This window comes from Notamacropus eugenii, chromosome 1 (assembly GCF_028372415.1).
Source record: "Notamacropus eugenii isolate mMacEug1 chromosome 1, mMacEug1.pri_v2, whole genome shotgun sequence".
In the NCBI taxonomy this organism is placed as follows: Eukaryota; Metazoa; Chordata; class Mammalia; order Diprotodontia; family Macropodidae; genus Notamacropus; species Notamacropus eugenii.
Window position 1 is genome coordinate 154076798 of NC_092872.1, and position 17662 is coordinate 154094459.

General features: G+C 37.6%; 1 protein-coding gene across 4 annotated transcripts in view; it reads left to right on the forward strand.

Annotated features, from left to right (window-relative positions):
• The window catches only part of CERS3 (ceramide synthase 3), a 103155-nt gene that overhangs the window by 6220 nt on the left and 79273 nt on the right, over window positions 1-17662 (forward strand). For 3 of the 4 annotated variants that reach the window (XM_072616968.1, XM_072616970.1, XM_072616974.1), the window contains one exon: window positions 14146-14319. In XM_072616968.1, coding sequence (XP_072473069.1) covers window positions 14147-14319 — 173 coding nt within the window. In that variant the 5' untranslated portion in view covers window position 14146. Of the gene's footprint in view, window positions 1-1919; window positions 9020-14145; window positions 14320-17662 lie in introns of those variants that run through there. The other variant, XM_072616978.1, reaches the window with a different exon arrangement.

Consider the following 17662-nt stretch of genomic DNA (forward strand, 5'->3'; position numbering starts at 1 on the left):
GTGGTCATTTTCTTATACAAAATATAACATGAATGGATATAATTGAATCATACTACTGCCTGTTTTAAAAAGGGGAAAAACCTGACCAGGAATGTAGAAAACATCCAGTAAATCTTAGTCAAGAAAGGTTTCAGTATGATTCAATTTACTAGCCTGCAATTCCCAAACCAAATTCAATAGAACATAATTTAAAAATCACATTGGTATATATACAAAAGTTTCCCCCAAGAAGATGATAGCTGACAATATGTTAGATTTGGAGTTGGCCCAGGAAATATTTTCTATTATTGATTTTATTTTTGCGTGTGTAGGCATCTCTCAGAAAACCAACAGGTGATAATCAGAGAGGCACATAAAATAACATAGGATCACAGCTCCAGACAAAGCTGGGAGGGACCTCAGAGGCCAACTTCCTTATTTTAGTGCTGAGGAAACTGAGATTGCAACTTGTCCTGGTGACTCAGATAATAAATGTCAGAGGTAGAATTTGATCCAGGTCCTCTAATTTAAGAACCAGTGTGCTGTCTTCTGTACCAAATATATTGTCAGTAAATGGTAAATACTAGAGATGGGGTGACTTTAGCAGGTAGAGAGCCACCAACTATTCTGACCCATGGAACAATACACCATCCAATTGGACTTGTAGTGGTGGTGGTGGGGGTGTGTGGGTGTGTGGGTGTAGGTAGGGAAACAGAGCAATATGAGAAGAAGTACCCAATCTCTCCATCACCCTCTTCCCTACCACCCTTTCAGCACTTGCTGTACGGATGAATCCTCAGTCTGGATCAAGGAATACTTGTAATTGCTTGTGTTTTTCTTCTCCTTTAAGAGCCAAAGAGAAAAGCAAATTGGGATTCCCTTTCTACAATCATTTACAGTTCCCCACACCCACCCCCAGCTTCCAAACACTCTGTTCCTCATTCCCATCTGCATATTACTAGGATTTTTTCATCATGTATTTTTCTTCCTTCTCAATAAAGATGGCTCATTTTCTGAGGGAAGCAGAATTTGCAACAGGAAACTCTGGCCTAGCATATTATTTAAATGAATATATGAAAATATTAAAATGTGGGGCTTGCCTTAATCAGAAGGATTTGGTAATCCCATTCCCTTTGCTACAAGTCACAGTTCATGTTCACCTCTGGAGGAGGTGTGGTTCCAAGTTGTGTTTTTTTGCTGAAATGACAAAACAAAATCGATTTCATGCCCTCTCCTGGCTCTCACTGAATCCAGACAATTGTTCCTTTTGACAAAGCTCAATGATATTTCCCACTATGAAAGGAACACAGTAGAAAAAATATGACCTATTATCCTTTAGGAATTAAAATAATTTATTTCCTCAGAAATAACTCGCACAAAATAGTTGTTCTCTCATTCACAGCTTGACCAATTAGGTGAGGGAGAAATATAGGCCCAGCTCTGTATTCTGTGGAGAAGTAGCAAAGACTGTTCAACTTCTACATGACTTCCCTGCTTTCCTATAAAAGTGCTGCTAATGGGGAATGAAATAGGACTAATTATTTATAGATCAATATCTGCCTATGTAGACACTGGAGTCTCCATTCTGAAATAAAGCAAGCATCCCCAATGGTGGACCTCAAGGCAAAATGCCTTCCACACTCAGAGAGAGAAATATGGAAGTCACTCACATAATGTAGCAGATCATGTTTGTGTATGTGTATCTGTTTGTGTATCATGTTCTGATTTGTTATACGGATTCTTTCATTTATCTTAGTCTGACTACATAGCATGACTACAGTGAAAATATACTCAATAGGAAAGTATATGTAGAATCTATACAGAATTGTATGCAGTCGTGGGGAGGGAGGGAGGTAGTGGGGGGTGGGTGGGGAGGGATAAAATCGCAATTGTATGGCAGTGATTGTTAAACATTAAAAAAATAAAAAAATTAATAAAAAAAAAAAAAATAAAGCAAGCATCATAGTATTTTCAACTGGACAGGAAGGGGCTTGAGAGGTCATATTGTCTACCATGCCCTGCCCCCTCACTTTATAGATGAGAAAATTAAAGTTCAGAGAGGAAAAACTAACTTGCCTAGGGTCATTGTACAAATAAATATCAGGACCCAGGTTTAAACCCTGGTCTTTTGGCTCCATATTCAGTATTATTTTTCTCTACGTCATCCTAAATGGAATCATTTTAGTCTTTCTTAGGACCAACACCTTCAGGTTTTCCAACTCTGTGTGAAATACCAGTATTAAAATGATAATCACTGTAACATTTATATGATGTCTCAAAGTATACAAAGTGATTTCCTCATAAAAACCTGTGACACTGTACTGGTATACCCCTTTTCCAGTGAACAAACTGAGGCATAGAAAGGTTAAGTGACTTGGCTTTTCATGTATACTTTTTTCCCCTGTGAAAATCCTTACCTCAGTAGTCAAATGAGAGGTTGATATACCTTATATCAAATTCCATTTCACATTTAATAGTTTTATAGTGAAGTGTCACTGTATTAACAGTAGTCTATTTTAGCTATATGGACTGAAAATATTATATTTAACTCACCATTTACTGCTACCCTATTTATGTATAAGTCTTACAGTTGTATTTACTACACTGTGTGAATATTAATGAAATACATGTTGTCCCTTTCATTTGTTTACACTTGGATCTTCATTTTACAAAGAAAACTGATAAGTTGAGTAAATGACTTGCCTGAAGTTGCACAGTTAGTGATAGAGCTAGTTGCTGAATTCTGGGCTAGTGCCAAGACCATAGTGCCTGAGAAAAATTATAATAACAGGGTAATTTGTGAAGCAAGGTATATGACTCATGAAGAGAGAAGTGATTGCAGTTAAGATGATTATAGTGTTAATATTCATCGTAATGAAGATTGGTGATGATGCTAATTGGGTCAGAATTTCCAAACATTACAACACTATTGGCTAGATAATTTGGGAGCTCACTTCCCCACCCCACCCCCCAAAAGTTTTGGATCTATATTGGAGATGTTTCTTTTAGCCATAAAATTAATCCATATACTTTGAAACTTTACCGTAAATTCCCACTCAATCATATTTGACTTCCTTTATTTAAACCTTGGGTTTAATATTCCTCTGTAGAGTTCTTGCTTGTCAAGCCTTGCTTCTCATCTTTAGCATTTCAGTTAAACCTGTTTCTCCACAAGTAGCTGACACTTAATCAGTTTTTCTACATAAATGAAACTTCCCTGGTATCTTATCTCATTCTTCTTGGTCTTGAGCCTTTATATTTTCAGTCTCTACCAACTCTTTAGTATTGTAGTATTTGAAATGAGCCGAAATAGATTAAAGATTGTTGTCATTTGGTCATTTTTCAGTCACATCTGACTCTTCATGACCTCATTTGGGGTTTTCTTGGTAAAGATACGGGAGTGGTTTACCATTTTCATCTCCTGCTCATTTTGGAGATGAAGAAACTGAAGCAAACAGAGCTAAGTGACTTGTCAAGGGTTAGACAGCTATTAAGTGTTTGGGGGCAGATTTTAACTCTGGAAGATGGGTCTTCCTTCTTCTATCCAGTGTGCCACCTATCTGCCTGAGAAAGAAGAATCCTATTTTGGTTAAATGCATGACCCTTGGTTCTACTTACTTAACACTTCATTTTGATGAGCATCATTATCCAAAGGTAGAACATCTGTCTCAGTTATCCTGTCTACCTGTTAGCTGACATATTTTCACCCTCTCCCCCACAGCTATTAATATTAATATTTAGAGTATTCTGATTACTGGTTATATATGTAAAATAAGAATGACATAAGAATTTTTTGTAGGTGGAAAGATTGCCTGACTGCATTTTTGCCATTGCTGTAATGATTTTTGACTGTGTAAGACTGTCTATGAAGAATTTACCTCTTTATGGCATGGTCCAATGGAGGTGATCCTCATTTCTTGTTTATATCAGAGAACAAGCTCTAGCAGATGTGGGGATTATTTCATTTTTTGTACTTGTTTCCTAAGAATCTAGTACTGTGCCTGGAGCATAGTAGGTGCTAAGTAAATATTTGTTTATTAATTGATAGAAAAGCCATAAGTACAGGCCTAGTGATCAACTGTGTGTTTTATCAGAACAAAAGTTTAGCAAGGTTTGGAAAAGCTCCTTACCAGAAGATTGGCCATAACTACTTATGGAGACAGTTTACTAATGTGTGGAGGGGGCTGGAAGCTGCATCGGTGAAATCATAGATATTTTGAGATACCAAAATACTAGTATGGCCTAATGCCACTAATAGTAAAGGAAAAATCATTTCAGTTTAATATGTGATGGTCATTAGCAATAGCATGCAAAGTAGAAAGAATCCTGGATCTGGATTCTAATTCTAGTTCTGCCACTAAGTAACCTTGACCAAATAACTTTCTTTGGGCCTCATTTATATGATCTGTAGAATTAAGTTACTGGAATAAATTAGCTTTACATTTTCTAACACTTCTTAAATGGTATGATTATATTATTTTAAGCAAACTTTCTTTTGTGAACTCTTGACCCATAAGTGGTTGGGTCATCATAAAATACATGACTTAATTTAGGCCTGGAAAGGCTATCACAAAGTCATTTCATTCCTTTTATTGTAATAATGACCCATTTTTTTAGGAACAAGATTCAGATAAGTCATATGACATATTACCAAACATATTTAAATAATTTATTTCAGAAAAAAATGTTAGTGGATAGCATATGTTGATTAAATTTTTTTTTATTTTTAGAACTTGTATAATTTTGGTATCCTACCTTCCAATCTCCCCACTACCACTGGGAATTTCTCTTTTTGGAGAGTGGGGGATGTGTGTGGCTTAGCAGGAAATATGATTTTGTCCCCTCAACTGGTTTTCATACCAATTTCGCATTTGCTCAGTTAGTTTTAGGCATCAAAACTTAATAGAGCTTAGTGTTAGACAAGCCAGAGTCTCTGTAGGCCCAATTACAGGATTCCTATACTTGAAAAATAGCTGGAACCGGTCCTAAATGAGGACAGCAAGTGGTTAACTGCCATCTGAGCAGGCTTGGAGCCACTCTGGGAAAAACTTAGAGAAACATCTCTGTGTGGGAAATCTTCAGCAAACAACAATGGATAGTAATTTTGCCCTGTGCTCTTCTAGGAACTAAAGTTCATTAGCTCAGTATTTATTTTAGGAAAAGACTATTTGGATGACAGCCTGGATAAGGGATTATTGGGCAAGTTTTCTTTTTAAAAAATAAAGAAACACTGCTCTGGAAAGAAAAGCATCAGGCAATGATTTGTGCTTAACACAATGTCTGGCATATAGTAGATGCTTAATAAATGTTTATTGATTGATTGAATGAAACTTAGGAGAAACTCAAGAGTAGGCTTTGGCCACATCCATATGTCAAATGCTTCATCAGCATTTTTCTTCCTTTCTTTTTGACAATTATATTTTCAAGATCAACCCTACCCCGAAAGTAAAGATAAAAGACAAATCCGTGGAGAAAAGGGAGAGGGCTAACTATAACCCATCAACGATTTATAGGCTTATAATGACAATGGTTAGTCATGACTTTGGGGCCCTGATTCCAAGAGAATAAGGGGGCAGAGTCAATCCTAACCACTAATTCTAAATTAATTTTACTTTTGTCAATAAGAACAGTCTGGAAGGCTTGGAGTAAGGTAACAAAGAACAGTAGAATCACAATAAAATCTTTGTGATATCACTAAGGACCAAAAATGGCACCAGAAGGGACAAATTAGAGGACTCTCTGCCCTTCCACCCCCCTTCTTATTTCCTACCTTTAGAAACCAGTTTTATTCTTCACATAGATTTGGTCTTTTAATATCACCCTGAGATTGCAAATCAAGCATATAAACATTGGGATTGTTGTAGGACTCAACTGCCAATGGAGAATGTTAATTGGGAATGGAAATTCAGTGGCACTCCATAAGTCGAATCCTGCTAATACCACAGAATGAATCCCCATGATGCCAGATACTGTAGAATCTCCAGGGAAATCAGACTACTAAATAATCTGCTAGGAAAAGGTGTTTTGTTTTTTCTTTAAATTTTCAATCAGAGAACAATAAAGATTAGTGCTATTATTGCTCTGTTGTCTTCACTTAGAAAGCCTTTCTGACAGCTTTCACATAATAGTTGTAATGCTTTCTTGTGAGCATGATGCAGTTGTTTGATATTCTCTAGATCTCTATTAAATTCCTTTGTAAAAGCAAATAAAGATGTTGGATTTAATGCCAAAAATACTTTAATACTTCTATATATCTGTGGTTTCACTGTTATGGGTACACCTCTAGCAGTACAGATTTTAACCCATCCATTGCCTTCGGATCCTGTTCCATTCTTGTCCTTGGTTTTCAATCAAAGAAAAAAATATTTATCAAGCACCTCCTATGTGCCAGGCACGGTGCTGAGTGCTGAAAATACAACTATTAAAAAAAGAGAGAGGACTTACCTTTAAGGAGTTTACAAGCTAATGGGGGAAGACAAAACAAAAAAGGAAAATGAAAGCAGAGTGAGGTGGGCTGGGTAAGGGATAGAGAACGTTTTGGATAAGGAGACATTGTGGAGAAGTCAGAAAAGTCACGAAGTCATTCAGTCAAGCAAAAAAAAAAGATGTTTTGAGCTGAATTCTCTACTTAAATGGAGATTTAGAGTTCAGGACCTCAGCTTCCAACCAGAGAGGTGGTGATGAAATGGAAGATCAAGACTGAGATAAGAGCACCCAAATAATGAGACATGGTGCTACCCCATTCCTGGCACACAGCGGAGAACTCAGTCTGAGAAGTCCTAACATAGTACAGACAGAGGAAAAGTGCTGGGAGTCTTTTAAGCTTCTTGGCATTGTATGGGTACCATTGTAGTACACAGATCACCTATCTAATCTTCATTTTTACTGCATGTCCAGTCTACCTATTTTTCTGGTCACACTTTTTTTCCATGTAGTTATTTTATTTTAAAATATATATATACTTCTATTTACTTCTTTAAATATTTCCCAATTGCATTTAAATTTCTTTTAACTCATTAAAATTTTTTTGAGTTCCAAATTCTTTTTTTCTCATACCTCCTTCACCCTTTGAGAAGGTAAGCAATGTTATCAATTATACATGCAAAGCCATGTAAAACATATTTCCATATAAGTCATATTACAAAGAAAAGACACATTTTAGCATTTCTGCTTCTGAGGTCTAAGAGAGAAAAGTTTTTTAATGAGAATTTTTACAATGAGAATTTTGCTTTTTTTCTTTTTTTTTAAAAAAAAAATTGGAATTTGTTTTGTTGTTCATTGATGTTCATGGAATCCTTAGCTTCCACTTATCCAATTCTAATTTTCAAAGAATTATTTTCTTCAGTGAGCTCTTGTACCTCTTTTTCCATTGACCAGTTTTGTTTTTTAAGGAATTATTTTCATCATTGAAGTTTTGCACCTCCTTTTCTATGTGGCTAATTCTGTTTTTTAAGGTTTTTATTCTCTTTAGTATTTTTTGTGCCTCTTTGGCCACTGTTAATTTTTTTCATAACTTTCTTCTCTTGCTCTTATTTACCCACTTTTTACTCTAACACTGATTTTGAAAATTAATTTTAGCTCTTCCAGGAATTCTTATTGGGCTAGCCTCTAATTCAACATTTTTTTCTTTGAGGCTTTGCTTGCAGCTGTTTTGACACTGTCGTCTTCTTCTGTCTCATCTTATGGCACATTTTTATAGAGATATCTCTTGCTTCCTGTAAATCTACATCATGCAGAGGCACTGAAGCTGGGCTGCCAGGTGTAGCACCCAGAGGGAGAGGCGTCCCCAAGCTCCCTGCGGGGAGAGGTCTCCAGAGCAGTCCACTTACGTTAAGTGGTCACGTTCTATTTTTGGTGTTTGATCATTTTTCCAGCTTTTTTTTTTTTAAATCTTTGAACTCTGCATTCAAGTCAGGCTCCGTTCCAGGGATGGAGGCGTAGAGAACAGCAAGAGCACACTCTCAAGCTTCAGGCTTTGTTTTGTACTGCTGTTTTCAGAGCTAGTTCTGGGGCTTTGGAAGTTTTTGGTGTTTCCAACAAGGCGTGATGTGGGAAGGAGGTATGGTCACTGCTTTGCTGGTTCTTACCCAAGCGAAGTCCCTGCGTGCTCCCCAGTGTGTCTGTGCCCTCTAAACCAGAAATGAAGCTGCTCCTCAGCCCCAGTTTTTTGAAACCGGAAGTGGTGTTCCTCCTTAGGGCCCCCTTAAACCGGAAGTGAAACTGCTCCTCAGGGCCCCTGTTCCCTTTACACCGGAAATGATATTGCTCCTCAGAAGCCCTGTGCTCTTTAAACCGGAAGTGGTACTACTCCTCAGACCCCGTGTTCTTTTGCAACCAGTAATGATACTTCTCCTCAGAGCCCCTCTTCCCTTTGTACCACAAGGGATACTGTTGCTCACAGTCCCTGATTCCTTGTAACTGAAAGTGATACTGCTCCTCAGAGTCCCTGCTCCCCCTTGAACGAACGTGCTCCTCTCCGCCCTTGGACTTTGATCAGGAAGTGGAGTTGCCAAACAGCCTCCAGTGCTAGCCCAGGGGTCCCCTGTCACCTCCTCGTGACCAGTGGCCGGGCCCCTTAGCGCCCCCGGCTGGAGGGCCGCTGGAACTGCCGCTGCCTCTGTGGCGCTGCTCCCTCCTGGTGGGCGTCTGCAGGCCGCTGCCCTCGGCTCACAGATCTCTGCTGATCCGAGTCATCCCGGGCTCGAAGAACGCGTGCCCCTGCCCTCTGGCTGGCGCTGCCACTCCAGAATTGGATTGGATGCTGTCTTTTGCAGTTGTCTGGGGGGTCAAATTAGAAGAACTCGGCCAACGGCTTCCGCTGCTGGAGATTACCTCTGGTCATGTGATTCTTGATAATCTCTTAATGCCACTTCTCCTGGATGATTCTTCATGCTTTCTAATATGCTCATGCCCAACTCCACCCACCTTGCATCCCTCCTTAACCCTTAGGGGGACCTACAACTTTAATGCCATAGAAATTTCGGTGCTCCATGCTTGGCAGTCGTAGAGCATTGTGGGAAGAACGTGGGTAGTCTTAAAGGTAGGCCTTGGTTTAAGGAGAAGGTAGAGGACGTGCACTTGCTGAAGTACAGTCTAGCTTGCTCTCTTTCTCCTGGTCCATTCTGAGCCTGGCTAATTGTTATCTACAACATTTGTCCAAGATCCGTGTCCCGATGCACCCGCCTTGTGGGCTGCCTGTCTGGACTGTAGGCATTCTGCATTCCTTTACTTTTTCCTGTGCGCATAGTTTGGTCTAATTCTGCTGACGGATTATGGATCTAATGGAGGAGGCTCTGCATGATCCTGGGGCTTGGTGCAGTCAGCACCACCTCAGGCAGTAACAGAAGCATCTGGAAGACCTAACCATTCCTTTGAATTCTGTACTGAACGTCCTCTGGGGCAGTGGCAACCACTTTGTAGCAGACATATATATCCCTCTTTCATATCTTACTTGATATTTATATTAAGGAGTTTCCCAGGTTATATTCTCTCTTGTTACATTGTTTCAAGGAATCTTTTGAGATTGTAACATATGCATAGGCTCTTGCCAAAGTGCTTGGGAAGTACAAGAGTCTTTAAGACAGTCCTACAAAATTATTATGTTTTTTGTTTTGTTTCTGTAAGTTTAGATCTTAGTTATGTATGAAGTAAAGTTTTCTTCAGTCTTTTAAAAATTATTCTGTAGTCCGTTTCTTAAAGCTTTAGGAAACCCAGATATAGATAGCCAGCTTTTTTCATTATGCCTTCAGTGATTTGATCTGCATTGATAGAATAACCATCCCTCATAGTAAGTTGATCTTTCTCTTCATATTGAGTTATCTGCATCAAATTGGATAACCAAAGAAACGTTAAGTGCTGGTCAGCTTGGATTTAGATTTGGCACAGGGCTTCAGATTGTTCATGTACAACAAATAGCTCATAATATTCATCCTCATGTTTCTATTAAATTAATGAATGCTGCTATTTAGCTGAAATGTTGAAGTCGGTTCTGAAGACAGTCAAATAGATTTGGTGAGTTTTCACTGAGATTTAGTAAAATAAAACTGTTTTGGCCCATTATAAATTAGACAGCTCTTCAGACTCATAGTATCTTTCCACTTTGCCTTGCTTCAGAGTGAGCATTTATGTTGTTCAAAAGTCCAAGTAGATCTGAAGCTAAGAACACTATCTTGCCTGTCCCATAGCCATTTTTATAAAGTGAATAGTCAGATCCCATAATCCTCCCAGTTTTCTCATGCTTTCCAACTGATTAAGTAACATGAACTTTGAAAAAAAGGAGTATATGAATGCAAGAGTTCCTTTCTTTCTCTCTTATTTCCTTCAGCTTGGCCAGTTATACCTGATTGCTCTTGTCTTTTAAGCCTACTTCACCTCAGTACCTCCTCCCAGAGGATATTTTCCTTAGCACCTGTGGAAGCAAGCCAGTGATTAGACTGTTCTGTGGACAGTGCAAGCTGTAGTTCACAATAATTTCAGTTTGGTCTAAAAATTCTTCACTGAAAACTCAAGTTTCTTATTTTTATTCCCTTTGAAAAAAACATTATTTCCAGTTGCTAATAAATTCTCTACCCAAAAAGTCTGACTTCTTCCGTCTTAACTTTTAAGTTCATATTTAAAAGTGGCTATAGGCCTTCTGCCTTTGACTTCATCAGCTTTTAAAAATATTGTATCCATCGAGTCAGAAAGTAATTAGTCATAAAAATCCATGCTGGCTAGGTTTTCTCTCTGTAAGCTAATAGCACATGGAATTAGAGAAAGTTATTCTTAACCATTCACTAGCATTAGCAGGTGGCCAAACACAGCTGTGTCTGTGATGCCACCATCACAATAACTGCTTCCTCGAAGGAAGCATAAATTGACTAGAGATAAGCTATTTTATTTAGTTGTTTCTCTTCCAAAAAGCAGGTGCAGTCACAGCATAGTACTCAGACAACATGATGGGAAAAAACTTTAACTGGAGATAAAAAAAAAATTAGACTGAGGGGAATTGGAAAGGAAGGAAGTAAAAATGTATTTACAGCAAAGAAAATACGAATAGGTTTGTGAATTACATTGACAGGTGGTTTTATAGCCAAAAACCAAATCGAAACAAAAGCTTTAAAAGTTGAGTTGTAAAATGAAAATGAGAGAATGGTGATGATTTTAACTTGCGAATCTAAGAATCTCGGTGCAGTGTCACAAGTAGTGATTTGTTGATGACTTAGCAGGTGAATGGGACAACTGAGGTCACTGAGTTACAGAGCCACAGTGAACTCTTAGGTTTGCTTCATTGCAATAAGTTTTGTGGAACTTTTAAAAACATATGTATCTCTCCATCTTGGTATTTACAAGCTGCTTATCTCTCTAGCTAAAAGTATTGTGGCATATAAACAATTGACACAAAGTTCCTTGAAGATCTTGTTTCCAATATAAGTTCCACATCTTGATAACAACCTTGCCTTTTTCTAAGGCTTTTCTGGGGATCAGCCACCTTTCTGCCACTTAGCATCCCAGCAAACCTAAACAATGTCAGTTGATGCCACTGGCAAACCTGAGGCATAGGTATGTGAGGAGGAAGAGGGAGGAAGAAGGAAGCGCAAAACATGTAGGGAGAAGGAAGTAGTAAGATGCCACCAGCAGTCTCCTCATTTGCCAAATCGGTCTCCATACTTTCCACTCCTGGGAAACAAAGTGAAGTTGTTTTTCACATGATTTATGTTTTGAGGGAGAATCCTCAGAAGAAGCTCCTCAGCTAAATTTAGAGCTCAGGGAACTAGATTGGTTTAGACATTGGAAGTTGGTGGAGACTTTAAAGTGTCAGCTAGCCTACATCTCTCATTTTACATAGGAGTAGCAGAACCATTTACCCAACCAAGGATGAGGAGGTGACAGGACCAGTAGAGGGCAATAAATAAAAGATCTGTAGTGCTGAAACTGGCAAAGGAGCTATCACACCAAGGATAGCAGCCTGTTTCCACACTAATGACACACAGTGGAAAAATAAATATGAGGGAGCATGCATGTCCCAATACTACTTACTTTGCTCTTACAGTTTAACCTTCTTCAGTGGGTGAACTAGGTTCAGGTGATGGAACCTGTTTCAGTAAGGTAGATTTAGACTTCATGTAAGAAAAATTTTCCTGACCACTAGCACTGTATGGAAGTGCATACAACAAATTGGCTTGGGCAGGGTTACCCCATGCTAGAGGTCTTTAAGCCAAAGTTGGATGAACACCTGTGTTATGTTGCAGAGGGCATTCCTGTTTAGGTACCATTTTGGTCTAGTTTTCCTTTGAGGTCCCTACCATCTTTGAGATTCTGTAATTATGTTACTCATTCTCAACTTGAGGGACACAGAACATGGTAAGGTTCACAGGAGACTAGGGCAGGGGGGAAGAGGCAGGCTGGGTTACCTTTCTACAATCAGTGGAGAGAGAATTTTTACTTAAGTTATATACTCAACATCATTATTCTCAGGGTATTGTCATGATCTCTAAGAGAAGTGGTGGTTTAGGTTTTTCCTCAAGATTTGTTCCTTTTTTCAAGATGTTGCCACAGTCATGAGCTGACCTGCAGTCATTTATGCTTTAAAAGTAAATCATTCTCATGAAGTAGAGAATATATGGAGGTAGAGGATAAATCGAATTGGGAAAAGTAGTGGTGATAAGGTATATTGAAGCAGTTTCTTAGTTGAAATTTGGTAGTAGATAGGGAAAGAAAGTTTTTTGTTTTTTTCTGAAGCAATTTGAACAGCATTCTTGAAAGAGACCGCAAAGAATTTTTGAGTTTTTATACCATCTTCTATTTTATGTCTTTTGTTGTATGTTAAAATTGCAGTATTTCTATTCATAGTATGCCTGCAAAACGAAAATAGCTATGTTTAATATAGTAACCTTTAGAGTATCTTCATAGACTATTTTTAAAGTGAGGCTTTATATCTGACACAAACTTTAGTGTTCAGGAGTTCATTATAATGGCGCCTGCTAGAACCATTAGATTTCAGGGTCTGTGAGCAGTTTTGTCATAAACCTGGACTTCCAGCAGTTTATGGCTTTCAGTAAAATGTTTTGCTTTAGGCTGAAATCTTATGTAAAAGGACTCGACCAGAAATAATTGTTCCTTTATTTACATGTTTTCAGAAGAAAAAAAGTAAGTTATTTCTTAATGATGCTTTCTTGGCATTAAAAATTACTAACTGGGTGAGTTAATGTTTTACGGTGCCTACTGTGAGTAGTGATTTTTGAATATAGTGTCTGATTTTTTTTAATGAATACAGACACACACAAACATACTTACAATTAACATAATCAATATGAGCTATTTATTCTTGACACCATTAACTGAGTAAAAGTTCTGTGTATTAACTCCTAAATACACTCATGTGAAAAAGACTGATTTTAATTATAATTTTCTATCCCACCTAGAGTTTCATTTCTAAGGGGAAAGTACAATTTTATGCCTGTTTGTATGATAGTTATTTGATCATTCTTCAGTGTAATAGTAAAAATACTCATGCATTTTCTGTAATTCACACAGTCCTATCCCCACTGGAGTTCATGGGTTGAAGCACAGAATTGATTGATCAATAGATAAGCACACAGAAACCAATAACATATTGAGGCACATTCTCTATGTGTGAGAAGCTTGACGATCTTTCTCTTGGTGTCTTGATGTGACTTAAGAGTATTCTTGATCCAAGGTCACTTTTCAAAGCAAAAGGTCACCAGAGATTATTTATCTTATCGAGTTGTTGTGAGGAAACAGTTTTAGAAACTTTAAAATACTACATAAATGGGAGTTATTTGAACTGTAAGTGTATCATGTAAGCTTAATGGGTAATATGTGAGAGACAGCATGGTATAGTGGATAGAGAGCTGCCCTACAAATCTGTAGGTATGGGTTCAAGTCTACTTATGGCACATGCTGGTGGTGTGACTCTGGGGAAGTTACTCTGGTAAATCTCTGAGAGAAAAAATTACAGAAAAAGTACTAGCCTGCAAAGGTAATTTCTTTGTTCAGGAATTCTCTATACCATTGAAATCACAAGTTTCAAAAAGCTTCAGTTTAGTTGATAACATCAACTTAGATCTATGCATCCGATAGGGGACTTATATCTAGTGCTCAGTGTTTGATATGAACTTGTTTTTTTTCTTATGGTATTAACTTATTTTTTTTCTCCTTCCTTAGAATGCTTCAAACAATTAAAGACTGGTTCTGGTTGGAAGAATTATGGCTTCCTCCCACGATAAAATGGTCAGATCTTGAAGATCATGACGGACTTGTTTTTGTAAAGCCTTCTCATTTATATATAACAGTTCCCTGTGCTTTCCTCTTGTTGGTCATCAGATCCTTTTTTGAAAGGTAGGTTGCATGTGGGTGTGTTTTGTTTCCTCTGTCCACTTATTTTCTTTGTCTAAAAAGGTAATCATTAGTTTTATGAAGAAACAATTTTAGGAAAGTTTATGAATTAAAATGGCATCAGTCTATAAATTTAGCAAGAAAAAACTGGCTAAATTTTAAAATAGTAATAATAACCATAACAATAATAATAACGACCATTTATATGGTTTGTTAAGATTTGCAAAGCACTTTACATTTTGTCTCATTTGTTCTTATGACAGTGCTGTGAAGGAGATGCTGTTTTTATCTCCATTTTAGAGGTGAGAAGACTGAGGCTGAAGGAGGTTAAATAACTTGCAGATCACACAGCTATTAAACACTCGAGGCATGATTTGAACTCAGGCTTTGCTGATTACAAGTACAGTGCTCTATCCATTTTGCCACCTAGCTGCTTAAGTCACATGGCATTTTGTCTATATTTTATATTTATTGTTCTTCAAAGGAAGGAAAATTTTATATGGGATATACACAGTTGTGGGAAAGAACATATCAGTATTAGTTTACTTTTTTTTTTAAGCATTTTAAACCACTTATTCTTGAAGTACAGAATTGATTGATCAATAGATAAGCACACAGAAACCAATAACATATTGAGGCACGTTCTCTACGTGTTGGAAGCTTGACAATCTTTCTCTTGGTGTCTAGATGTGACTTGAGTAGTCTTGATCCAAGGTCACTTTTCAAAGCAAAAGGTCATGTAAATATATTGAAATACAGTTTCATTTTTCTGTTTTAGTCTGAATTTATACAATCCTTTTTCTTTATATAAGGTGATCAAATATTCTGCATTGCTTGGATCCTTAGCGTTTTCTCCAGTGATAGCACCAGTTCTGTCCTAGATTCTATCTTCTTGATCAGCAGCCATTTAGTTTCAGAACTAAAAATTAGGATCCTTCTTAGATTATCAGGAACCTGAAGACACAAATTGGGAAGGGAGACAAAATGATTTAAAAGGTGATGGATGCATTTAAGACTGCTTTTCCTCAACCTTCAGTTACAAATTTTAAGGACTTCTGGTTAGTATTTCCAGTCAATATGCCCTGACACTGCTGTGCCTTATCAGAACTACTTTAGTAAGTAGTAAGAATGACTGTAACAATAGCAACAATTTTTATAGCTCTTTAAGATTTGTAAAGTACTTTACAAATATGATCTCATTTGCTCTTCAAAACAATCCTGGGAGATAAATGCTGTTTTTACCCTGATATTAAAGATGAGGAAACTGAAGCAGATAGAGTTTAAATGATTTGCCCAGATTTGCAGTTAGTAAGTTCCAAGTAAGGTCCTCTTGACCTAGGTCTAGTATTCTATTCATCTAACTGCCTGATATGTCCAGGTTTAAGGGTGATTTAAGAGGTGCATATGTTCAAGGACGCACAAAATGAACAAATTAACTCATGTTAAAATAGAGACCCTTGAGGTTCCAAGTAAAAATATCTGGAAGAGCTGCTTTACCTTTTGTTAGTTATACATCATTTCCATCAAAGGACAAAAGAGGGCAGCCAGCAGTCTCTATCTTTAATACTTGTTTGTTCTCCTTCATTGTCAAAAAGCTAATCTTTATCTAATTCAAAGAATTCATTGTTTAAAAAGAGGGTCTGTGTTCTAACAAAAGGCTGGTGGGACTGAGTTGTACAGAAGCAGCTCCTGAATTGCCTTGCAGGATACAAATGAATGGAGATTTGTGTATTTTACAGTTATCAAAACATAAGAAAGGTTTTTTTAAATGGGAAATTTGCTTTAAAAGACCTAGATTAAATGAAAGATTTAAATTAAATTAAACTAAGGGGTCTTAAATTAAATTAAATACATGCATACATACATAATACACTTTGAACCTCCTATTACATACATTCTTAACATTTCTATTATACCCTCTGGTTTAGTAGCAGGGCAGTTTTCCTAGATCATGTCTTGAAAGATGATGTGTAGGTTTTTTTCTTTGATCACAGCTTTAAGGTAGTCCAATAATTCTTACATTATCTCTCCTGGATCTATTTTCCAGGTCAGTTGTTTTTCCAATGAGATATTTAATATTTCTTCTATTTTTCCATCCTTTTAATTTTGTTTTATTATTTCTTGATGTCTCATGGAATCATTAACTTCCACTTGCCCAATTCTAATTTTTAAGGAATTATTTTCTTCAGTTAGATTTTGTATTTCTTTTTTCCTTTTGGTCAGTTCTGCTTTTTAAGAAGTTTTCTTTGATGGATTTTTGTGCCCCTTTTACCATTTGGCCTATTCTGTTTTTAAGGTGTTATTTTCTTCAGTATTTTTTGTGCTTCTTTTACCAAACTGTTGCCTCTTTTTCCATGATTTTCTTGAATCAGTCATTTCTTTTTGCCAATATTTCCTCTACCTCTCGTATTTGATTTTTAAAATCCTTTTTGAACTCTCTCAGGAATTCATTTCGAGCCTTAAATGCAATTCAGTTTCTTTTTGAGGCTTTGGATGTAGCAACTTTGACATTGTTGTCTCTTTTTGAGCTTGTCTTGATCTTCCCTGTCACCATGGTATCTTTTTATGGTCAAATTATTTTTTGTTTTCAGTTTTGTTTGTTTTGCAGCCTATTTGTTGGCTTTTAACTCTGTGTTACAGTTAGGCTCCACTCCTGGGATGGAGGAGGCACTAGTCCAAGTTTGAGGGTTGTTTTGTGTGTGTGTGTTGGTGTGTGTGCTGTTGTTTTCTGACCTAGTTCTGGGCATCTATAAGTTCTTTCAAATTTATATGATCTAAGGAGAGGTGTGGCCACTACTTTCCTGGCCTGTGCTCTAGTCCATGAATGACCACATACACTCTTTTCCACCCTGGAACTGTGACCAGGATCTCTGCTTCCCTGTGACTTCAAGCACTGGTGTGCTAGTGTTCCTCCCCACTGGGATTGTGACCTAGGACTATGACCTGGATTAAGTATGGGCAGTGAAACAGAATCCTACACCCAGTGCCAACTAAGGAACCCCTGTAACCTCCTTCTGACTTGTCTGACCCACTTACTGTCTATGAGCTGAGAGTTCTGGAAGACTCTGCTGCAGATTCAGTTGCCCCCAAGGCCTGCTGTTGTCTTGCTGAGGAGTGGCCTTCTGGTGTCTTGCGAGGTCATTTTCCATGCTGGACTGAGCTCCACTCTTAACCCTGGTGAAACAAAACTTTCCTGTTGACCTTCTAAGTTATCTTGGGCTGGAAAATTGTTTCATCCCATCCTTTCTGGGTTCTGCTGTTCCAGAATTCATTTTCAGGTATTATTTTAAAGTTGTGTGTAGTAGAATTTGGGAGAGCTCAGGTGAATCCCTGCCTTTCTCCACTG